The sequence below is a fragment of the Delphinus delphis genome, chromosome 15 (genome assembly GCF_949987515.2).
Source record: "Delphinus delphis chromosome 15, mDelDel1.2, whole genome shotgun sequence".
Classification (NCBI taxonomy): Eukaryota; Metazoa; Chordata; class Mammalia; order Artiodactyla; family Delphinidae; genus Delphinus; species Delphinus delphis.
The window spans coordinates 27073966-27098441 of record NC_082697.1 but is presented as its reverse complement, the minus strand read 5'-3'; the positions used below and the strand labels follow the sequence as shown (position 1 = coordinate 27098441).

General features: G+C 44.6%; 1 protein-coding gene and 1 long non-coding RNA gene across 2 annotated transcripts; one reads left to right on the top strand and one right to left on the bottom strand.

Moving 5' to 3' along the window:
* Positions 1 to 4311: 4311 nt before the first annotated feature.
* Positions 4312 to 6033, bottom strand: LOC132437736 (uncharacterized). Its single transcript, XR_009522097.1, has 3 exons — positions 5929 to 6033; positions 5389 to 5499; positions 4312 to 4572 (listed from the first exon to the last, which is right to left on the bottom strand). It is a non-coding gene; the product is annotated as an uncharacterized lncRNA (long non-coding RNA).
* On the top strand, positions 5915 to 22851 carry TBC1D20 (TBC1 domain family member 20). The gene is made up of 8 exons (XM_060031095.1): positions 5915 to 6094; positions 12491 to 12676; positions 16041 to 16121; positions 18434 to 18620; positions 18801 to 18902; positions 19843 to 19984; positions 20814 to 21001; positions 21264 to 22851. Exons 1-8 carry the CDS (start codon positions 6025 to 6027, stop codon positions 21517 to 21519), a joined length of 1212 nt encoding a protein of 403 aa, XP_059887078.1. The 5' UTR covers positions 5915 to 6024; the 3' UTR covers positions 21520 to 22851.
* Positions 22852 to 24476: the final 1625 nt, after the last annotated feature.

Here is a 24476-nt window from a genome sequence, read left to right as displayed (position 1 = left end):
CTGGCAGCTGGTTTCCTGATTTCACCCTGTGAGTCAGAGTCTCGGCTACAGCTAAACATTTGTAGACTTATCTAGAAAGGGAGCACTTTGCTCCTCTGTGTTGAACAGTTCTGGGAACTCCATGGTGAACTTCCTATGAAGAAACCTAAATACCCACAGCTCTCCACACCTCATTCTTTTCCCTGCTCACCCACTCAGCTCTGTCCCCTCAGCCCAGAATCAGAGTTTCTCATGGACTCATTTTCTTGACTGGTCTTTCCAGAATTCGTTTATAAAATATGCCGCTCAACAAACGTGTTGATGTCTGCGAGCCTGGTCCTACGCTAAACACTGGAGATTGGGAGAGATGAGACGCAAGCAGAAAGGCAGGAAACAAATTGTTCCCCAGGAAAAAATCATATTGCTAGTCAGCACGGTGGATTGAGCTAACTCGTAAGTACCCACCTCCTGCTCCAAATATGTGAGGATGCTGACTGACATAATTTACTTTCAAATAAATAGCCAATTTCAAAGAAAAAAGTGGAAATTCCCAGGTGGCAGAAAGGAAGACAGCATTCATTCTGAAGGTAAGTGGGTATTGAAGTCACAGTGAGCCCCCAACACAGGCTTGGATACAGATGGGCCTCAGAGCATAGGGGCTAAGGTTTGAATGCCCCCAGGGAGATAGGAGACAGCCTCAGTGCCTTTGAAGGTAAAAACAAAGAATCCCCTGGCACTTGAAAGAAAAGGCTGCTTCTGGGTAAAAAGATTAGAGGAAAACAAAATATTAGCTGTAGTTGCCTCTGGGAAGGGAGTTTGTGATGTTGTACAAAAACTCCTTAGGAAGAAAGAAGTCCTGAACTCTTGGGGGAGGAAGAATGGTCAGGAAAGCCTTCCCAGAGGAGGGACTGCTGGAGCTGGCTTGAGAGAGGTCCAGCCTTAGCAGGTTCGAGCTGCCAGAGCCCGCACTTGCCATCAGAACCCACGTCTCTTGCTTAGTTCTGCTTCCTGGACTGCCTTTTCATAGCTGTGCTTCCAGGAATCCCTGTCCAGGTTTCTAACGAATCATTATAGATAAACTTTCTTTCTCTTGCTTTTTGCTCTCTGGTCCTTTCAACAAAAAACACATTTATCCTCACACAGATCTCTAGGTCAGCTATAGTTCAACTGACCTAAACTGGTTCAGCCAAGCAGCTCTGCTTCAGGTTGAGGATTGACTGGGCTGGACTGGGCTCCTGTGTTGATTGGTTTCAGGTTTGCTCCATGTAGTTCCTTCTGGGTCCCATACCAAAGTTGCGGCAGCTACCCAGGGCATGTTCTGGTGGATTGCTGGGGCACAAGAGGCCAAAGGACAGACACCAAGCCAGAGAGAAATCCAAGAAGCTCTAAGAACACCAAGCAAACTTATACACAACTAGGCATATCATATTCAAAATGCTAAAACAGAAGACAAAAATCTTAAAGGCAGCTCAGAGGAAAAAATGACATTGCCTACAGAGGAAGCTAAGAATTATCAGAGACCATGCAAGCTAGAAGACAATGGAGTGACTTTAGTGCTGAAAGAAAAACAAAACAGTCAATTTAGAATCCTATACCCACTGAAAATATCTCTCAAAATGAAGAAGAAATAAAGCTTTTTCTCAAAGAAAAACTGAGGGAATATATTGCCAGGAGAAATATTAAAGGAATATTAAATATTAGAGGAAGTTCTTCAGACAGACGGAATATGATGCCAGACAGAAACTTGCATCTACACAGTGAAATTAAGAGTACTGGGAATGGAATAAATGAAAGTAAATTTTTAAAAAAAATTTAATTGCCTTAAAAAAATAATTGAAGTCTAAAGTAGGAGGTCATCAAACTTTCTGTAAAGGAACAGATAAATAGTTTAGGTTTTGCAGGTTATATGATCTCTTGCAAGCAATCTACTGTTTGTGGCATGAAAGCAGTCTTAGACAATAGGTAAGTGAGCATGGTTGTGTTTCAGTAAAACTATTTATGGACTCAGATTTGGATTTCATATAATTTTTATGTGCCGCAAATTATTCTACTTTGATTTTTTTGCCAATAATTTAAAATTGTAAAAGCCATTCTTAGCTCAGGGGCCATACAAAAGCAGTCAGTGAGCTGGTTTTGGCATGCATGTGGGTCATCCTTTGCTGGCCCCAGGTCTAAAGCAAAAAAACTAGCAATGAATTGTGTATTTATAGTGTACGTTAAATTTTTTAAATGTGAATAAATGAATTGATATATCCATATGATGAAATACTAAACAATAAAAAGTAATAAACTTGATACGTGCAACAACATGGGTCAATCTTAAAATAATTATGCTGAGTGAATACCAGACAAAAAAGACTACATACATTCCATCCATATAATATTCTAGAAAATGCAAACTAACTAGTGACAGAATGTAGTTAAGCGGCTGTCTGCAAGTGTGAGGTGAGGCGGGGTTCGGGGTAGAAGGGGAAGAGAAGGAAGGATTTCAGAAGTGAAGCAAAGCATGTGACAACAGCATGGAGAACAGAAGGGAGGAAATGGGAATCTACAGTTGTAAGGTCTTTATACTATCCATGAAAGCAGGATATTTGAAGGCAAACTGGTTAATTTAAAATGTGTATTGTAAACCCTAGGGCAATCACAAATCAATCTCCACCTCTTGCCTACTCTCAGTCCCAGGGTCTGGGGACTTTTCTTGGAAATTCTGAGACAAAGACGATTCAGCAATATTTCACAGGGTCAGAGGCAGAAAGTATGTGAGAGCTGGGGCTGCCAGAGTCATGAACCCAGGGCCTGTGGGAGAATGCAGTCAACATGAAGAAATGGGCAGCTGAGAGAGAGAGAGAGAGGGGACGCAGAAGGGCAAGAACTTTTCAGTTACGTGAGCCAGTAAATCTTTTTGCCTGTGCTTTTTTTGGGGGGTGGGGGGGTAAAATTTCCTGTCACTTGCTGTTTAACAAAATACCACAAATTGACTAAAGGCCTACAGGAGAATATCTGCTGCTTTGAATTTCTCCAGGTAAGGCCTGCACCTTCTTTTAAAGCAGAGGTCCCCAACCTTTTTGGCACCAGGGACCGGTTTCATGGAAGACAATTTTTCCACGGACCAGTGGGGAGGGATGGTTTTGGGATGATTCAAGCACATTAAATTTATTGTGCGCTTTATATATTACAGTGTAATAATAGAAATAATAAAATAATTATACAACTCACCATAATGCTGACAGGAGGCAGAGCTCAGGCGGTAATGTGAGCGATGGGGAGCAGCTGTAACTACAGATGAAGCTTCGCTCGCTCACCCACTGATCACCTCCTGCTGTGCGGCCCGCTTCCTAACAGGCCATGGACCAGTACCCGTCCGTGGCCCGAGGGTTGGGGACCCCTGTTTCAAAGGACTTGATCGATTAGGTCCACCCAGGCCAATCTTTCTTTTGACTACAGGGTCAACTGATTTGAGACCTTCATTACCTCTGCAGAATCCTTTCATCTTTGCTGTATAACATCACTGGAATCATGAGACTGAGATCCTGTGATAGTCACAAGACCTGCCCACACTCAAGGGGAGGGAATTAATTAGGCATGTATACCATGGGGTGGGAATCTTAGGGACCATCCTAGAATCCTGCCTGCCAGAGTGACCTAAGATGCCCCTGTGCCCTGTACTCAATCATGAATCTCTTGGTTTCTGGGATTTTCCATGTTCTCCCAGATTTCTAGGTTGCCCTCTGTCTGACCTCTTTTCACTTGGCTTTGCAATTGCCTGGTTACTTGTCTCTTCCCCTTTAGAAGTTGAGCAACTCAACATTTGTCACTCTACGGCCCACCTCATAGCCTAGCACTGGTTTGGGCCATAAACATTTGTATGGATAAGTGGAGGTGATTCTTATTGGAGATAAGGATTAATCTAGATGACATCAAAGACCACATTCAATGCTAAAAAATTCGTTAATTCACCCTGCTGACTCCATCCAGTCCAAACTCTTTGAATATGGTTTAAGAGGTTCTGTCTAACTTGTCCCTGCACACTTCTCTGCCCTCACTAGTGTCAAAGTTCACTTTGTCTTTCATGCTGTGCTATAAGAACACTAAACCACTTGTAGTTTCTAGACTATGATTTGCTTTCTGTTAGCTTCAAGATGGTGCCTGTGCTATTTTCTCAGACTAGAATGCCCTTCCCTACATCAACTGACCTACATCAATTGACTACAAATGTTCAAAGGAACTTAATTGACTACGTTTATTAATGGTACTGTTACCAACCCAAACTTGGGTCTGCTTGCCTGTGCCCAGTAAAGCCAATCTACTGACACCAAGTTGTGGTGAAAGAAAGTGCAGCATTTATTGCAGGGTGCCAAGCAAGAAATCCAGGCAGCTGGTGCTTAAAAGACAAATGCCCTGATGGGTTTCAGGGAAAGGTTTTTAAAGACAGGGTGAGGGAGGGGGGTTGTGCAGTGCTTGATCAGCTCATGGACATTCTTCTGATTGGTTGGTGGTGAGATGATCGGGAGTCAACATCATCAACCTTTTAGTTCCAACTGGTCTATGGACAGCATACAGTTAACTTCTTCCACCTCGTGGGGGTTTCAGTATCTGCAAAACAACTCAAAGGATATGGCTCAATATTATCTACAGCCCTTGAGGAGGAACTAAAGGGCCTTGACTTTGTTCAATGGCTAAACTATTATTATTTTGCCTCATTTGACTGTTTTCCTTTCTTTCTGTATTTTTCTCACTTCTCAGATTAAATTTGTTTTTTGGAACTTGAGGAAGGCCTAGGAGGCTAAAGTTTTTCTACAGACAAGGGGCAGGCAGAGGACATGGTTGGCGGGTTGGGGATGGTGGGGGAGTCTGTCCTGGGAAGGCCCCATAGGGTCCTGCTCAGTTACAGTACCAAAGTGATTGTTAAAATTTACTAGATTTATGAATGGAATTGTAAAATTTGTCAGTTGAAGGAAAAACAAGGTTTGGGGATTTCTAAATTTAATACATTGAGTATTAGTTTTAAAAATCAAATGAACTTCAGAGTAATTTCTGCTCATGAATGCTACCCAGAGGACATAAAAGAGGACTTAAAATGTGATGGTGGACCATGCAACCTGAATGAAACCAAGACGGGCCAGTAGTAATGGGTTCCATGTGCTAGACGCCTCAGAATAAAGAATTGTCATGGTAGGGGTCATCCAGCAACCAGAATCATGGGAGTTTCAGTGAGGGAGGCCTAGCACTGGAGATTTAAGAGGTGGGGCAGTTTCTGGCCACAACGATAGGGGTGTGACCAAGGGAATGAGTGGCCTATTGAAGAGAAAGGACTGTCATTGGAGACGAGGCGGTCAACGACCTGATAAGACAATCGCTCCTTTTGGATGAATGGCCAGTTTTGTATAACTCAAAGGGAATACTGCTTACATAACCGTCTATGTGAACAGCGTCTTTGGCATTGTGCGGTGCACAATCTGCATAACCGTATGCGATGGTTCTGCTAAACCCTGAAGTCACCAAGTACGATGACAGGAGTACCTGTGGGGAATGAGACAGCAGGTAAAATTCTTGGTAAGCAAAAACAGAGTGAACAATTATGGAGTAGTTACTATATGCTTGGTAGTGTTCTGAGCACTTTCCCAAGAACTCTTGTGAGTTCAGTAGTTTTATTATCAGTATCATTTTACAGATAAGAGAAACAAAAGAAATGATAAAATCTGCTCCTAAACACATTTCTTCAAGAGTGCCACGCTCTGCAAATTCAGTTGCAACTAACTCTCCGAGGCGCGCTCCCCGCGCTCTTCCTCTCACCGCTTAGGGCGCCTGCGCGCGGGCCCGGGTGACCGCCGGCTGCCCCCGCCGCCGCCGCCGCCGCCGCCCGTCCGGCGTAGCGGGGTCACGTGCTGGCACGGGGCGGAGCCCGCGCGGGGACGCCTGCGCGCCGCGGGCTGACCAAGCCGAGCTTACCCTGCGGAGCCGGCGCTGGATACCGCGGCCGCTGCCTCGTCTTCTGTCGGCTCCGCCGCCAGCCGGGGCTCGGGCCCGGGCCCGGGCCCCCGGGACATGGCCGTCCGGAGTGCGCAGGATGATGGTCCCACCTCCAGCCGCTGGGACGGCGGCGCGGGGAAGGCAGGTACGGAAGCCGGCCGGGGCGCCGGGAAGCGGCCTGCGAGGACGGCCTGAGGGACAGGGGCGGCCTTAGGGTCAGGGGACAGCAGCCGGAGGAGGGGGCCGGGGGACCCGGGACGACCGCGCGAGGTGCGAGAGAGGAAAAGGCTGAAGACCCGGGTCACGTCTGAAGTGGAAGAGATCCTGGAATTGGGGGTTAGCGGATGCTGAGGGGACCGGAGGAACCCTGGCTGCAGACCCGCACCCCCAGTGGGAAGGACGGGGCGGGCGGGGGCCCCGCGTCCCACCTCGTCGCATCTGGAGAGGAGAATTGGGTCTCCCTGAGAACCGAGGCCAAGCCTCGCCCCCGACCGAGACTGTCCGGCCACGTCCGCAGGCTCCGGGGGCCGCCTCCCTAGTAGTGGTCAGGCCGGTTTCCCAAACTTCATTCATCGGTCGCAGTCTGGAGTGACGCGGTGTCCGTGGACCACATATTTCTTTTAATTACCTCGAAATTCACTCTTTAAAGTGTACAGTTCAGTGGTTCTTAGTACATTTTTACAAGGTGGGGCAACCATCGCACTAATTCCAGAGCCTTTCTAATGCCAAAAAGAAAGGCCATCATTCCCCAGGCCCCATTCTCCACAGCTCCTGGCAACTACCAATCTACTCTGTCTCATCCTGTGCCACCTATTTTAATGTTTAATTGTGTAAAAAACGAGTCTCTCTATTTTTTTATACTGTCTTATACTAATTTCCATGAAATCATGGTTTCGTTGTGCGCTGTTTTCAAATATCTTTTACATACAGTTAATAAATGGAGAAGACTAAGGTAACTTTCCCACTTTTCCATCTTCTGGTGGGTGGTGCCCGTAATAGAACCAACCACATATTCAACCCACGTTTTGATGAAGCACCTGGTTATTCACATTTTGTTTCTCTGGGTTCATTTTGTTATTGCCCTTTTCTCCTATTCTAATGCTGCATGGAAATGGAGCTCATTCCTCGTATTACTCCTCTAGGCCCTTTGGCCTTGTAACCCTTTGCTGATGTTTATATAACATCTGTCCTCATGGCATAATAGTCATTGCCTCAAGTGGTATGGGTCTTGTGACATGATGTAGTGCAGCTGTGCCTAGGTTGCGAGACTTTATCCTTGTTTCCTTGATTTTGCTTCTTTGGATAAGTGGGAGGAATTTAGAGATGAGAGGAGTTTGTTTTTCTGTTTTTCTTGTTTGTTTTGTTTTTAATCATAGGAGAATTGACAAAGTTACTAATACTATTAACTCTCTTTTGCAGAGGTTACGATTAGATTGGTTTACTGTCTAGAATATTTTTCTCCATTTTGGGGGTAGTCTTTCTTCATATGTGCATGTCTTTATTTTTCAGGTAGTTAATGAATCTCTGATAATTTGGGTACTGTTTGTTGAAACTAATTAGTACCTCCAAAAACAGAGTTTCTTTTATTTTGTTTTTAATAGGAACCTTACTCAGAATAAGGTAAGGTTTTCCTCTCCCACTGTATTTCTCTGATACAGATATGAAGTTCAGGCATAAATTTTTTTTTCAACCATAAATTTTTAAGTTAATTTCCAATGTCAACATCAGGAGTTCAAGGGTGGAGCAGGGGGTGTCTGTCTGGGAGGATCTCTTTCTGACTTGCTCTTTCATGGTTTTGATTAAGGCTAGCTCTGCCTTTTAAGTTTAACTTCTGTTTAAAGTCTGTAAAGCTTTCTTGACATGCAAACTTAAACCAAATAATCATTATGGAATTTTATTCTTGCACATAAGATTCATTTATTAAGCGTGTAGATCATTTACCCGATCTAAGTCACTGATGTGTATTTTGCTGGTATGGAAAAACTTTTAGAGGAAGCATAGCTAGTGCTCATTTTTAGCCATTGCCCTTTCCTGTGTATTAAGTTCCCCAAGCCAGATGCTTTTGAAGATACCTGTTGCTCTAAGGAAGGAGAAATCTCTACCTGAGTTCCGTAGCCAGAGTAGGGAGAGGTTTGAGACAATAACAGACTCAGCCATCTTTATCTGAGTTGTTAAGAACTACTGTTTCAGTGCTCCTTATTTAAATGATCGTTTTAATAGAGAGCAGGCCAAGTAGTACCAATGTCATTCCTTTTTCCTTTGTTGAATGAATTACTTTTCAGGCAGCAGGGATTTATTTATAGCAGCGTCTTATATTTTGCAGCCGGCTCTAGAATAGTCATTTCATTCTGTCGTGGTTACGAAAGCCAAGACCTTTATTATAAAGAAATTTGGAAGATATCAGCTTTGGAATATATAATACATCTCCCTTATAAGGGGAGCAATTAAAAAATTGGAGAAGAAAGGATTCAAGGGGATTTGAAAATGTGGGCTTTTATCCCAAGCCCAAATATCGCATTCTCAAGTCCAGCAATGTGTCCTACCCCAAAATCCATATGTAAAATTTATCTTAAAATAGTTAGACATTAATTTTAACCTTTTTCCAAGCGTCCCAAGAATAGCTCTGACTTTCCTCTTTCTGAGGTGAAGAGGATATGATGTGTAAATTAGTTGTGCATTTGAGACTCTGCAGAACCTCTTCTCCCTCATTGTGTAGTCTAGCAGTTGAATTCATCACTTTGTAATTTATACATCTCTAGCTCACTTGAGTTTGCTGTTTTCTCCTCTCTTTTTATGTCACAGTCAAAGCCTGTATGTACGTTAGGTGCAATGAAATATTTGTCTGTGGGTGTGGCACACGTAGGAGTGCCTTCTTCATCTGCCACTAACATTTAATTGCTAGAATATGGGATTGAGAAAGGCGATATTGGGGTCTGAACAGACAGCCGCTAAAATCCACAATTGAGCAGCATTCTACTCTGGGAATCACCAATAGCTTTAGAAAAAGGTCAAAGTGCCTACAAATCTATGTAGAGTTTTCTGGTGTGGATATTCTTAACAGTAATATGGGGAAAATAATGCCATTTACTATAGGCCAGTTTTTCCAGAGGAACAGTAGCTAAGCTAAATTATTTGTTCTGTTCCGCTCGTATGTGTTGAGTTCCCACAGAGCATCAGAATCAAGATGATAGCAGTAAATTTTGAAATGCAGGATTTAAGTAGAATCCAAACAGAGTTTTTAGAGAAATAAGTATTGGAGCTGTGGTTTGGGTTCAGAATTAGTTAAAATTTTGGCATATTATTTACCAAAACCTACTGGAAATCCAGCTGATTGCAAACAGTTTTATTTCCTCCAAGATATAAACAGTGATTTTCCTTTTCCCCCAGATTGCTGAATAGCTTAAGTGGAAAGAGGGGTAGGGTGGATATATGTCTTGAAAAATTGAGGAAAATTTTCCATACTCTTAGAAAATAGGTTAACAAGGTTTCTAAATGTCAGCTGTCTCGGTAAATGTTTAGTATTACCATTTAAGTGTTCTTAATTTATGATGTGTAGAAAGTACAAGAGCACTCTAAATTAAAAAAATTTTTTAATATCTGATTTTTTTCTTTGTTGGAAATTAATTCAATTCCTGCACATATTTTGTCTCAGCCTATGTTGTTATATAAAGTCTTTTCTGTTTTCTGTGTCTCAGTGATCCCTCTTTGGGAACATAGAGCCTTCTCTTCCAAAGGATGGCCCTTTGACCCAAAGTAAAATCCCTCCCTGTCTTCCCCTTCAGTGGAGGATAAATCCAGTCCAGACTCTTCTATTAGCTGCATTTACTGCAGTCCTTCCAGCCTCTCTTCCTTTACCTAACACTTCAGCCACTTGGAATTTTTCTGTTTTCAGGGCATGATGTTTCTTTCATGTGACAAGGTCTTTGCACATACTCTCTGGAATGCTCTCCCTTCAGCACACTCTTCCATGTGCAAACTTTTCTTTAAGGAGGTACCACAATATATTCTTGGTGAAGCCTTTCCTGATTGCCTCAGAAGTAGTTATTCTTTCCTCTGGGTTTTCATGATTCTTCATGGTTCTGTTATATCATGTGTAATAATTATGTCGCTCCCTACTGTGAGCCTCTCAAGGGCTGGGAGGGGGTCATATTCATGTTTTTATCCCAGTATGGTGCTTACTACAAGTAGTTGCTCATTAAATGATCGACTGATAAATGAATGGATAGATCAATGGACAGATGGATGGATGGTAAGACATGCCCAAGCCAAGAACTTGAAGCACTTTGTAAATAAACATTTGACTAGTTAGGTGCTGTGCTGACAGGAAATTGAGACTTGATTTTTCGTGATTTCTAGGTAGAGTAACTATTTAATTTAGCATCCAACCTGGGACATTTTTGAGAGTGTGGATGGGAAGAAGAGTTTGCTATGAACAGTTATGCCAGGACTATAGGTGTAAACCAGAAATCTCTCAGACAAACTGGAACAGATGGTCCCCTACTAGGTCACCAAGGAAAATAACAGTCTAGCCAGGAGAACAGGTTTGCCGGGGTGAAAAAGCACCTGGTCCTGTCTGCACCTCCAATTGCACGTTAACTCCAAACCAGTTGGTGCCTCTGTTTATATGGTTTATGTCACAGTTCTCATAGATAGGTAACCAGGGCCATTAGTACCAACTTTCATTTGCGTTAATAATGTGCAGCTTTATCATGGAAACAATTTGTTTGTTTGTTTGTTTTTTGTTTTGTTATCATGGAAACAATTTGTAGACTGTTGCCTCAGAATAGAACAGTACTGAGGAAAGCCGCTTAGTGTCTGTTCTAAAACAGACATCTACCTTCTGATGTTAGTCCCTTCTAAAGCCTAACCTACTTCCACTGTTATTCCTCTCTAAAGCCTAACCTACCTTCCAGTGTTATCTTCCACTTTACATTAACTCCAGTGCCCTGTACCTAGTATATGCTACATAAATACTTATTATTTTTATTTTAAAAATTATTTGTTTATTTATTTTGGCTGCTCTGGGTCTTAGTTACAGCACACGGGATCTTCATTGCAGCATGCGGGATCTTTAGTTGAGGCATGCGGGCTCTTTTAGTTGTATCATGTGGGCTTCTTAGTTGTGGCATGAGGACTCTTAGTTGCAGCATGTGTGCAGGATCTAGTTCCCCGACCAGGGATTGAACCCCATCCCCCTGCATTGGGAGCATGGAGCCTTATCCACTGGACCACCAGGGAAGTCCCCATAAATATTTTTTAATGAGTTCATTTACTGTTAAATGAAAGGGCCTGTGCTTCTGTCTCCACGCCTTTCTTCAGCTCTCCTCCCAGCCTCTCAGAATCCTCCCCTTTCTTTTTAAATTGCACTCTTCAGTAATGCATTCTCAGATTAGCCTGACCCACAGCTGTCTGAACTCTTGGTGTCTGCACATACCTTTTTTGGGCAATTATAGTGCACTGCTTTGTGACATCTCTTTGGTGTTGTCTAGTTTAACTTTTCTTGTGTTTGCTGTTCCTAAAATCAGCCATTCTGGTGAAAACTCTGACAGCCTATTATTACCCCATTATTTTAGATAGAAACATTATAATTTGATGCACATTAACCACAAACTCTCGACCAGTCTCCTAAAAAAGTAATTTAAACACAGCAAAATGCCTGTGTATAAATAAGAGACTACCACATAAGGATATAAGATCCTTAAAACAGTACTTCCTGATCATCAGTAATTAATATGGTTCTTGAGAAACCGTTGCTTTGTATGCAGTATCATGCCTCTCTTACCACTAGCCACACTGGAGACCCAAGTATACCCTTTGACATTCTACTTTTGAAAATATCTCCATGTGATTCTGATGTTTTACCAGTTGTATTAGTGTGTAACCGGAGACTTTTTCCACGTGTGGTTTTGTTTAAAAAAGTAAAATTGAGGACTTCCCTGGTAGCGCAGTGGTTAAGAATTCCCCTGCCAATGCAGGGGACATGGGTTCGAGCCCTGGTCTGGGAAGATCCCGCATGCTGTGGAGCAACTAAGCCCGTATGCCACAACTACTGAGCCCATGTGCCACAACTACTGAAGCCCACGTGCCAGAGCCCATTCTCTGCAACAAGAGAAGCCACTGCAATGAGAAGCCCACACACCGCAATGAAGAGTAGCCCCCGTTCTCCACAACTAGAGAAAACCTGTGGGCAGCAACGAAGATCCAACGCAGCCAAAAATAAATAAATAAATTTATTTTAAAAAGAGAGAGAGAGATGTATGCTCTGTAAAGTTTAGCATTAAGAAAGCACAGTCATTCTATTAGGAAAAACTGTTAGATATATCTGAATGTACTGGGCATTTATTATAATTGTATGTCCTTTTTTGTTACTTATATGGCATATCTCCTTAGTGTTTTGTACACTATGTGCTAGTGAAATATCGGTAGATTGACTTCAAATATACCTACCTTACCTCAAACCAAGCAAGGAGATTGAGCCCTGAAGAGAAAATGTACAAATGCTGAATATGTGCCTAATGCCCTTTTCCCTTCTGTTTTGCAGACTTTAATGCCAAAAGGAAAAAGAAAGTGGCAGAGATCTACCAGGCTCTGAACAGTGATCCCACTGATGTGGCTGCCCTTAGACGTATGGCTATCAGTGAAGGAGGGCTCCTGACTGATGAGATCAGGCAGAAAGTGTGGCCCAAGCTCCTCAATGTCAACACCAATGATCCACCTCCTATATCAGGTAATTAGGGGTGAGGTGCTGTGAAGGGGAGCTTGTCTAGGAGGCAGGGAAAAAGAATGCCAGGGTCTTTGATTTTTATGCTCATTTCAAACCAAGAGTAGATGAGTAAACACCTAAAGCATTTTAGGATATGCTTGAGCCTACTCTGAAAATAAGACCAAACTGGTAAGTAGAATTTTAATAAAAAATGGAATGAGTTTTTATTAGGTAGGTAGGTAGCTAGCTATTACTGGCTAATTAGGGGAGTTTATTAAAAATGTATATTCTGGGGCTTCCCTGGTGGCACAGTGGTTGAGAGTCCGCCTGCCGATGCAGGGGACACGGGTTCGGGCCCCGGTCCGGGAAGATCCCACATGCGGCGGAGCGGCTGGGCCCGTGAGCCATGGCCACTGAGCCCGCGCGTCAGGAGCCTGTGCTCCACAACGGGAGAGACCACAACAGTGAGAGGCCTGCATACAGCAAAAAAAAAAAAAAAAAAAAAATGTGTATTCTGGGAATTCCCTGGTGGTCCAGTGGTTAGGACTCCATGCTTTCACTGCCGAGGGCCCGGGTTCGATCCCTGGTCAGAGAACTAAGATCCCACAAGCTGCACGGCATGGCCAAGAAACAAACAAACAAAAATGTATATTCCAGTTTACATTCACTTAGAAGTGGGTTGTAGGAATATGTATTTTAACAAGAATCCCACCTAATTCTGACACACATGGACTGCATTTTGAGAAACGTGGGGCTATAGGAAGAGGTAATACCTCTACGGTCCTTATAAAAACAAAAAAACTTTTTATGAGGAAATACTAAGACCATTTTGAATTCTAAAATTCTGTAATTCTATGAAAAACTGTTACAGTTGGCCCCTCCAAGTCCAAGGATTCAACCAACCATGGATCAAATATATTCTGTAAAAAAAAAAAAAAAACCTCCAGAAATTTCCGAAAGCAAAACTTGAATTTGCTGTGCTCTCCAACTATTTACATAGCATTTACATTGTATTAGGTTTTTTTTTTTAATTTATTTATATTTAATTTATTTATTTTTGGCCACGTTGGTTCTTCGTTGCTCCACACGGGCTTTCTCTAGTTGCTGCTAGCAGGGACTACTCTGCTATGGTGTGCATGCTTCTCATTGCAGTGGCTTCTCTTGTTGCGGAGAATGGGCTCTAGGCATGTGGGCTTCAGTAGTTGTGGTGCATGGGCTCAGTAGTTGTGGCTCGCGGGCTCTAGAGCACAGGCTCAGTAGTTGTGGCACACGGGCTTAGTTGCTCCATGGCATGTGGGATCTTCCTGGACCAGGGATCAAACCCATGTCCCCTGCATTGGTAGGCGGATTCTTAACCACTGTGCCACCAGGGAAGTCCTGTATTAGGTTTTATAAGTAATCTAGAGGTGATTTAAAATATATGGGAGTTGTAAAACAACTATACCCCAATAAAAAAATAATAATAATTAAAAAGTATATGGGAGGATGTGCATGGGTTATATGCAAATATTAGACCACTTAATACATGGGACTTGAGCATCTGTGGATTTTGGTATCCTTGGGGGTCCTGGAACCAATCCGCCTTGAATACTGAGAGGCAACTGTACTTATTTGCAAGGCCCGTGTAGTAAAAAAAAAAAAAAAAAAACTTCCGCAGAATACAAAAGAAAGTACAGCAAAACAGTGAATCCACTTTGTCATTTATTCACTCCACAAAAATTTATTGCTTTCCTGCTATGTTTGGCAAAAGTCCAGGTGCTGGGGATTCTTTCATTCATTTGGCAAGTACTATTTGTGCTCCTAATGTGAGCCAGGTACTAGAGATGATTAAAACAGCCTCTGCTGAAAAAAGTTCACAGTGTTGTGGTACAGCCGAGTAGATGGTATTTTTGTTTTATTTTTTAGTATACCTATTTATTTTATGGGTTTTTAAAATTAATTTATTTATTTATGGCTGCGTCGAGTCTTAGTTGCAGCACGCAGGATCTTTTGTTGCAGCGCTGGTTTCTCCTTCATTGCATCACACAGGCTCTGTTTCAGCATGCAGCCTTCTCTCTAGTTGTGGCGTACAGGTTTTCTCATTCTGGTTGTGGTACATGGGCTCCAGAGGGTGAGGGCTCTAGTTTGCGGCACTCAGGCTCCCTAGTTGAGGCACGCGGGCTTGGTAGTTGTAGCGTGTGGGCTTAGTTGCCCCACAGCATGTGGGATCTTAGTTCCCCGACCAGGGATCAAACCCACATCCCCTGCACTGGAAGGTGGATTCTTTAACACTGGACCATCAGGGAAGTCCCTGAGTAGATGTTTTTTTGTTTTGTTTTGTTTTGTTTTTGCGGTATGCGGGCCTCTCACTGTTGTGGTCTCTCCCGTTGTGGAGCACAGGCTCCAGACACGCAGGCTCAGTGGCCATGGCTCACGGGCCCAGCTGCTCCGCGGCATGTGGGATCCTCCCGGACCGGGGCACGAACCCGTGTCCCCTGCATCGGCAGGCGGACTCTCAACCACTGCGCCACCAGGGAAGCCTCCTGAGTAGATGTTTTAAGTTGCCCCTTGTTATTATCTTTGGAACCGGGCTGCCTCAGAGCAGTGATCTTTTTGTTGGAAGGAAAAGGCATTGCTGTATTCACACTCTAAATCCTGAGATGGTGTTCCATCAGATTCCAGATTTCCCATATCTTTATAAGATGAAGTCTGTGTATGCGGAAGTATTGTACAGGCTCCTCTAGTAAGTTTTGATTTCGGTTATGAAGGAAATGTACACTTTTATATATATAACAGCTAGAGACTGCCTCCTTACTTTCAGTTGGGCTTAACAACTGAACACAAGTACTGTCTCCTGCTTGCAGTGTCTTAGTTTTAGAATTGCAGGGTCAAGAGAGGTTAGGTTCTTTTTTATGTGAGTTTATCTTAATACTCCTTTCTGAACAGCTCAGTGTTCCCTAGACTTTACAGATGTTAGAGTTTTTCCAGTGGTCTGTGGTTTCCACAATCATGATCTTATTTGATCCTTACAGTAATCTGAGAGGTACACACGGAAGGGAGTAATCCCCATTGTACAGATGTGGGCTTTGAAATTCAGAGCAACTCCCGGTGACACACAGTAGCAGCCTGCATGCAACTCCTGGCCTCCTGACTTCTCTGCTGCTCTTTGCACCCTGTAGCCTCCTGGATAATCTGTGTTCCCTCCTCTTATGGTCATCATGACTTGCGTGAAACAGCGTGTTTGGAACTAAACCAGGGATTCCTCTCCAAATGTTGTATCTTGAGTCATGTCCCCTTCAAGAAAAGCCCGAGTATGTCTTTCAGGCCTTTTATGTCATGCCAGGATGTTTTGCTCCTGATGTGGCTTCCCAGAGGTTCTTGCAATAACATGTTCTTTTTCCTTCAATAGGGAACGACCTACGACAGATGAGCAAGGACTACCAACAAGTGCTCCTGGATGTCAGGCGGTCTTTACGGAGGTTCCCTCCTGGTGAGACGCGCTCTCGGTCTTCCTGGGTCGGGGGTGGCGGGGTGGCTTCTGTCCCAGTTGCACTTACTTTCTTGTGTTGGTGCTTGCTTGTCCCAGGAAGCTTCCATCCCAGCACAGAGCGTGACCGCATGCAGGACCCTACCTCCTCAGGGACCCATTGTGCTCCTCATCTGCCGCGTCATTCTTTCACTGTCTCAGTCAGTTCAGAACCGCACTGTGAAGGCCTGAGCCTAAAATAATGTCTTTTGGCCTAGAGGTGGTAGATGAGAGAAGAGGGTTTTTCCCCCTTCAGAGCCTTAGAGGAGACTTTATAGGGATTGCTAGAGCCATCGGTCTGGCTTTAAAGAGCCGATTGGTTTGGAAGTGGTCACTATAACAAGAACTATTAATATCTTCATTTATACATAGCGGTATCTTGCATATACGTATATTGGGGCCCTTGGACTGGAAGGAAGGCCAATCACTACATGTTTAAAGAGTCTGTTCCTAAAATTGTCTCCCCATTCCCAGGAATAATGAGAAGAATAACCATTGTCTCCAGTTTCACCATGAAGGAAACTGGCCAGCAAACCTCATCTATTTCTCTTCCTTTGGCAACTCCACCTTAGGTCCATGAAGAGAGGAGAATTGCTGGAGGGAACAAGAACCTCTAAACCCATTTTCTCACTCTTCAGAACCCATGCTCTGGCATTGGATTTTGTCTGTTAAAGGGCCTCTTTCCTGCTTGCACCCTTGGTTCCTGGAAAGGCTCTTTTCCTATCCTGCTGGTCTTGAGGAGACCACATAGACAGATGCATTCCATATTTTTCCCTAGGTAACCTGTTTTTCCTCTGAGCCCTTTATTCCTCTTCCACTTATGTGACATCAGTCTATATTATTCTTGTAGGCTGAACTTTCCATGTGGTTTCATATTTTTTTACATTCACGTTCTTCTGAGCTTAGCTGGCCTCTTTTATACTGAAAATTCAAATAAGGTTTACTTTTTTTCTCTCGCTACTTTCATTACTTTACCTATCCATAGTAGTTGGTTTACTCCATGTTCTTTTTTATCTTTTAGAGTGTGCCTTTTTGAGAAGGGGTAGGTAGAAACGGGCAAGAGATGAGCTTCACTCTCACCTAAAAACCTTTGTTCGGTTTAGTCTGGGCTCTTGTATTAGCTGTTTTCTCTCGTAAGATCTGTTTTTGACTGGAAAACCTAATGGCGTAGGAAAGCTGTGCTGTGTGCCGTTCTTCTAAAACAGGTCATGAGGCCAAGGGTTGGCATTTTTATACTAAAAGCCAGATGAGCCGAGGAGCCACACTGACCGCTGCCAGAGCTAGGCGCGCGCGCCAGAAGGTCTCCCGAGACAGCCTTTCTGTTTCCAGCTGCGTCTTTGGATCAAGGACATCAGTACTTCCTGTGATATTTAGTTTGTTTCTGAGGGCAACATGCATCTCTTACATTTTTTGTTTTTATATAATTTCATACCTACAGAAAAGTTGCAAAAGTAGGACAAGGAATTCCCCAGGTGGCTTTTACACAGATTTTCTTATATGTCAACCTTTTACTGTATTTACCTTAGTATTGCTTTCTCTCTCTCCTTTGTGGTACACACACGCAAATTTTTTTCTGAACTATTAAGAATAAATTACACACATGGTGCCCCTTTATCCCTAAATATTTCAGGGTATATTTTTTTAAAACACGGCTCTTATTACATAATCACACTTAAAATCAGTATCACATTGACAGTATTTACTGCTAATACAGATTTTATTCAGATTTCACCATTTATTCCAATAATGTTCTTTATAGGAAAAGGAGATACAAATTCATGCATTTTCCATTCAGTCTTCATATCTCTTTAGCTTCCTTTATTCTGGAATAGTCCCTTTGTATTTTATGACAGGCCAGTTATTTTATAAAATCTCTCTCAGTTTCGGTTTATCTGGTGTTTCCTCCTTTTAAGGTTCAGGTGATGAACTCTTGATAGGAATTCCACCAAAGTGGTGCTGAGTTTTCCCTGCAGCACATCGGGAGGCACGTGCTGTCCACTAGTCACACTGTTGGTAGCATGACCTGTGGTGACCCGGGTTTTAAGATGGTGTTGGTTGGGTTCCCCCACTGTAAGGTAGCCAGTCTGTGGCTCTTTCCTACATGTCAGGCAGTATCAACAGTGTGTGTATCTTGAATGTGTTGCCAGATTGTTGTAATTAATTTTCTTTTATTAAACACTTTCTCTGCTAATCCACTGCTGACCGTCTTCCTAACCTCTGTGTTACTAGGCTGCTTGCCATGTTCAAGTGCATCTCCCCTGCCCTCCCCTCCCCAGGCATGCCAGAAGAACAGAGAGAAGGGCTCCAGGAAGAACTGATCGACATCATCCTCCTCATCTTGGAGCGCAACCCTCAGCTGCACTACTACCAGGGCTACCACGACATCGTGGTCACATTTTTGCTGGTGGTAGGCGAGAAGCTGGCAACATCCCTGGTAGAAAAATTGTCTACCCATCACCTCAGGTACCAGCACAAAGCAGCATAAGAGGATGGGTATCACTCCTCAAGTCCCCCTGGGGATAACTCCTCAGCCCATTTCCTAGTCAGTGTTTTCAGTGGTTTGAACCCCACTCCACCTTACTGCCCCCAAACCCTGATCCCAGTATTTGGTCTGACCAAGCTCATTGAATTGTCTCCTTCTAGGGATTTCATGGATCCAACAATGGACAACACCAAGCATATATTAAACTATCTGATGCCCATCATTGACCAGGTGAATCCAGACCTCCATGACTTCATGCAGAGGTATATATGTGTCTACATTTATGTGTGTACGTACACACACACCCCTCTTCAGCTTTCTCCTAGCCTTTGTTTATTCTTCACAAGTGTAGCTCAGTTGCATCATCATCTTATGTCGATTAGTGTTACGTTCTTCCGAGTTGTCCTTTCCAGTCATCAGCAGTCTGGATAATTCAGTTCTGTGCACAGTCTTGGAACACTCTTTGGGTGCTGTGCCTCTTGGGGGGATAGAAGAGAGGTCACAGCCCATGCCCTTGAGGAGCTTACCTCTAGTGGAGGGAGGTGGACAAGGTAAGTACGCCAAGGTAGACTTTGAGGTTACTGCTGCAACAGAAGTACAGAGTTCTGTAGGATCCAGAGGCGAGAAAGGCAAGGCCATCTGTGGGTTGCTTTATTCACCACATACCAAGGAGAAGAAATACACTTTGCAGTTCTCATATGATTTTTCTCTTCTGTTTAGTTGGAAATGTGTCCTTGGCCAATGCCTGCCTCTCTTTAAAAAAGAAAAAAAAAAGGCTGTGTCTTAAGGTGTTTCAGTCACCTCATGTTAACTGTAAAATTAATACAGTTGTGTTTTCAAGCCTGAGAATATGTGCCTGTGCCCCCCCAAAGGATGGACTTTCTCAGAAGGAAAATGGTGGTGTAGTTCTCTGAAAACAGCTAATTCTTGTTGCTTTAGTTGACGTTTGTTGGCCATTAGGAGAGCACCCAGGGAGATAAGGCCACCAGGACCCTACTGTGGTATTAGTGTCATGATGTTGGGTATATTGTAAGGACTTTCTGTGTTGTGAGGAGAAGATGCTGAACTTGTAGGTGGCTGAATTTTCCAAAAAGCATGTTTCTCAAATGCTTTCTTCACACAGCACTGAGGACAAAGAAGGCCCAGGGAGGGGGAAGGGATGACTCAGCAGGGAACCTAACATCTGGACTTCCTTGCTCCTAGTGCCGAGGTGGGGACCATCTTTGCGCTCAGCTGGCTCATCACCTGGTTTGGGCACGTCCTGTCTGACTTCAGGCACGTCGTGCGGTTATACGACTTCTTCCTGGCCTGCCACCCACTGATGCCCATTTACTTTGCAGCTGTGGTAGGTATAGACCATGAGCCAGCAGCCTGGTGTGCATCCTCAAATCCAGCGTGATCACGTTCCCTAAAGGGAAACCTGGTGATCATGGAAAGATGCCCAAGACAGCACTTCCCCAGGCTGGCGTCTCTGGACACTGTTCTGTGGAATGTTAATGGGAGAGTCATGGGAGAAAAAAATGTTCTGTGTAACAGTAAGTTTGGGAACTGCTAGTTGAACAGAATTGTTAGATTTGTTTACTGCTTGATTCTTCTGAACCTTTAAAATGCTCGTGTGCATTGTGAATTATCAGGGTTTCTGTTGACAACTCCTGGAGCTCGTACAACCCCAACTCCGGGTTTAAGAAAAGCAGAAGTGTGGCATTATGATAGAAAGTTGAGATGGCTTTTAGTCGGGGTTGAGGGGCCCCAGTTATCAGAGGGGCCTGAACCATCCGGCGTGAGGGTGGAGGTGGGCACTCACAGCACTCTTCATTGTCCTTTAAAGAGAGCAAGACCATTCTTTCTGCTGTTTTGAACCATTTCTTCTGTGCTGGAGCTAGGAATCTCCAGTAATCCTTCTTCTTTCCTTCCTCCTAAAAGAACCTCCTTCATTTAATTGGTCAGCCTTTCACGTCATGGGGTGGAAGTTTGCCTCAGCAGGAAGGGTTTGCCCAGTGGGAAAAGTGCTCAGATGTGTACATCATTATTTCCTAGATGAATACAAGAATTTGCTGAACCTTTGGGGTGAGCCCTGTTTGGTACCAATTGAAATTCACCTCTAAGGAGAATGGAATGAAGTGGCCAAGGCCCTGTATGTTCTGGTCTCTGATGCAAGGCCTTGCTCCCCACAGATCGTGTTGTATCGAGAGCAGGAAGTCCTGGATTGTGACTGCGACATGGCCTCAGTCCACCACCTGTTGTCCCAGATCCCTCAGGACCTGCCCTATGAGACACTGATCAGTAGAGCAGGAGACCTCTTTGTTCAGTTCCCCCCGTCCGAACTTGCTCGGGAGGCAGCTGCCCAACAGCAAGCTGAGAAGTGAGTGGGGCCATGGCACCGGTTGAACAGGGGTGTTCGTTAGTGAGCAGAAATGATGGAAGACTGTGTCTGGTGGGGACGGGGCTGGGAGTGGTGTTTCCAGAGACCTATGCTTATGCTAGTGGAATCCCCACTTGAGACTTCATGGGTCTTTATAAGAAGAATTTTCTGAGCAATGGATGTCTCTGCCCTCAGCCTATTTAATCTAGTTTTTTCCCTCCTTCTCTCATCCCATTCCCTTCTGTCTCCTTCTCCTCTGCAGAACGGCAGCCTCTACCTTCAAAGACTTTGAGCTGGCATCAGCCCAGCAGAGGCCTGACATGGTACTTCGGCAGCGGTTTCGGGGACTTCTGCGGCCTGAGGAGCGAACAAAAGATGTCCTGACCAAACCAAGGACCAACCGCTTTGTGAAGCTGGCAGTGATGGGACTGACGGTGGCACTTGGAGCAGCCGCTCTGGCTGTGGTGAAAAGTGCCCTGGAGTGGGCCCCAAAGTTTCAGCTGCAGCTGTTTCCCTAAATGCCTGAGAAGACACTTCCTCTTACATGACATCAAGGTCTCACCCTTCCATGGACAGATTGGGAGGGGGTGGAATTTCCTTTATTAAAAGGGTTTCTGTCAAGGGTTTTCTATTTCTGCACCCTTCCCCCCGTCCGTGGATGCCTTTGCCTCAGAGGCCGGTAGCAGAGCCTGCGTGACGCTGGGCACTCGGGTCCTGAGCACAGAACTCTTTCTGCCTCACAGTGGGCTTCTGAGTGGGCTCTCTGCTGCCCCCTCTTGTGTTGAGGGAAGTGGGTTTCTGCAGCTCCCGGCTGCCTTAGGAACCCGCTGGGCCTGGTCACTGGGGAGCATCTTGGCTGCTCGTAGTAAGCTGGACCACTGAATGCCCTCCTGGCAGCTCCTCCCGTTCTGACTGCTTCAGCCAGACAAAGAAGGACGAAGCTGCTGCTAAAGAAGTCAGACCTTGGAATGAAGGCGAAGGGGCAGAGAAGGCCAGCCTGGGAGCAAGATTGGCCCCCTTTTAAGAACAGCTCCATTAGCTGGTCAGAAATCTAAGAGACACATGTGAACTAGGTTACTAGGTAAATCCTACCTATTTTCAGGCTAGAAATCACTTGGGCATTTCCAGTCAAACAGGAAGGAATGTTACATTTTAGGGCGCAGACATAGGCTGGTTTTTGCCTGCCTTTTTTTTTTTTTCTCCTTATTCTCTTCCACAAGCCACATGACAATGCATATAAAAGACACTTTTACTACTATTTTTAGAATTACATACACCCAACATGTAAAGTACCCTCACTTTTAAAGTAATAGTTCCTTCATGGAAAAAAAAAATCGTTCTCGTCAGAAGGATAAGCTTCTAAAACCCTGCAGTTTCCTTTCTACTCAATTATTTAACATTTCACTTTAGTCAGAGTTGCTATTTGTAAGCAGCCCCACACTTCCGTAGTGCCCTCTTCTTCTCCAGCTCCCCTTCCTTCCCTCCTGTTTTCCTCCAGTCACCCTTCTACTCCCAAATAGGCATCCACTCACAACCTTGGCTTTGTTTTTTGGGTTTAACTTATCTCCTCAGCTGCTGGTCTCTCCTTCCTGGTAGGAAATGTCACTGGGAACTCGTCCGCACCCAGAAGGGGACAAGCTGCATCCTGAAGCGTGTGGCGGGAGCCTGGGACAGCCAGCTCGAGGCTTCCTAAGGACTCTCCAGGTCTCAAGAACAAGGTGGATATTCACTTCCTCTGGTACAGCTTTTCCTATAAGCGAAGCCAGGTTTGTTTTAGATTAACTGTGGCTTGAAAAAAAGTGCCTTTTGCTGCTCTGAAGAACTGGGGTGTCTAGTGTGAAGCAGCCGTGTATTTTTATTTTCCTGGTCTGTCGCAGGCACTGTTCTCTCTTGGCAGGTGTTTTCTTAGAGTAAACATGCCAGAAGCACTCCACCCCACGCCACCCAGCCCTCCACGTCCTCCCCGTATGCCCACGGTGTGCAGAGCGGTTAGGAGAGGCATCTGTCCACACTGAGTTCACTAAGCACTTTACAACCAAAACAAGCTCGAAGTGGCAGGTCATTCTCATAGCAGGAGTCCCACCTGGGGTTAGCGTGATGTGGATGGATGAGTCTAGAAAGTGGTAGATTTATCAAGACAAAGGAAAGTCTTCCAGGATCCAGATGACGTGACAGAAGTTCCCAGTCTTCTCCCGCAACAAATTTGTCCTCTTGTCATCTTTCCAAATGGGCAGCATCGGCCCCTCCTGCCACAGGCCCTTGGACCTGTCTGTAAATACTGAAGGAATTGATGGGGAAGAGGAAGGGAGGTGCATGTGATCAGGGTCCCAAGGCCATGGCTTTTTGGATCCCAGGAAGCAGGTGGCATTGACTTTTGTTGTGGCCTAGGAAGGAGGAAGTTTATTTGTTTTATAGCTTTTCTGACATCAGGATTATCCCCTGCCAATGAGAAGAAAGCATTATCTTTTTACCTTCAAGTGGTTTACTATTCTGTAAGGAATATGTGTAAATATTTTGTACAGAGCCCTGTATGAAATAAACAGCCATATGTGGCTACTGATTGCTTCTGTCATTCTTTCCTTGTTGGAGTGGCTTTAGCTTTAGACATCTGGCCTTGATGCTCCCTCCCTTCCACCCCTGACCTGGAGATGTGCTGTATCTGTGGACTCCTGGTTGGCCTTGACTTGCCCAGAGAGCTTGGACAGTACCTGCAGTCCTGTTTCTGTTTTTCCCGAGGCAAGAACCCACGTTGCCTGGGTCCACTGTTTCCTTGGCCCAGAGGGGAGACGTAAGGGGGCTGAAGGCTGAGCAGGCATCACTCAGCTCCCCGACCGTGTCCCATCACCGTAGGCCAGCTGCCCATGCTGTCCTTTGATTTGACTTGTGGAGGACACAGGGCTGGCCAGGACACCGCCCTGCCTCTGGGACCTCACCAGAGAACTGCATTGAAGGAGCAATTGGTTTTCAGTGGCAGTTTCATAGTTGATTGAATGTAAAGAGAATTTTGATAAATAGAAAACTGAAGGAAGGGTATGTGTGGTGAAATAAATATTTGGGTTTTGTCCCCACTTCCCCTGAAACCCTTAGAATTTTCTGAGTGATAGGAGTGTCTTTTGTCCATAATGATTTCCTTTTGATCCCACCTGAGTTTATGCTAATGAAGTGACTTAAGGTGGGACCCCTGGATGGCACAGGTCACCGGAAAGACCAAGTGATTAGAGCGTGAGAACTTTGAGCCCCACCACTGACCTCCTGGGAGGGGAGGGGAGGCTGGACATTGAGCACTGCAAAAACTCTTGATTCAGAGATCGGGAGAGCCGCTGGGTTGGCACACACATCAAGGTGCTGGGAGGGTGGCATGGCCCGAGAGGGCTTGGGAACACTGCACCCTCTTCCCCCCCGTTCCTTGCCCTATTCATCTCTTTTATTTGGCTGTTCCTGAGTTGTGTCCTTTATAATAAATGAGTACATGTAA

Coding starts and splice junctions, on each gene's coding strand:
- TBC1D20 (XM_060031095.1), top strand. CDS start 6,025: ATGGCCGTCCGGAGTGCGCAGGATGATGGTCCCACCTCCAGCCGCTGG. Junction 18,621..18,800: donor TTGTCTACCCATCACCTCAG/GTACCAGCACAA, acceptor GTCTCCTTCTAG/GGATTTCATGGATCCAACAA. Junction 21,002..21,263: donor GCCCAACAGCAAGCTGAGAA/GTGAGTGGGGCC, acceptor TCTCCTCTGCAG/AACGGCAGCCTCTACCTTCA.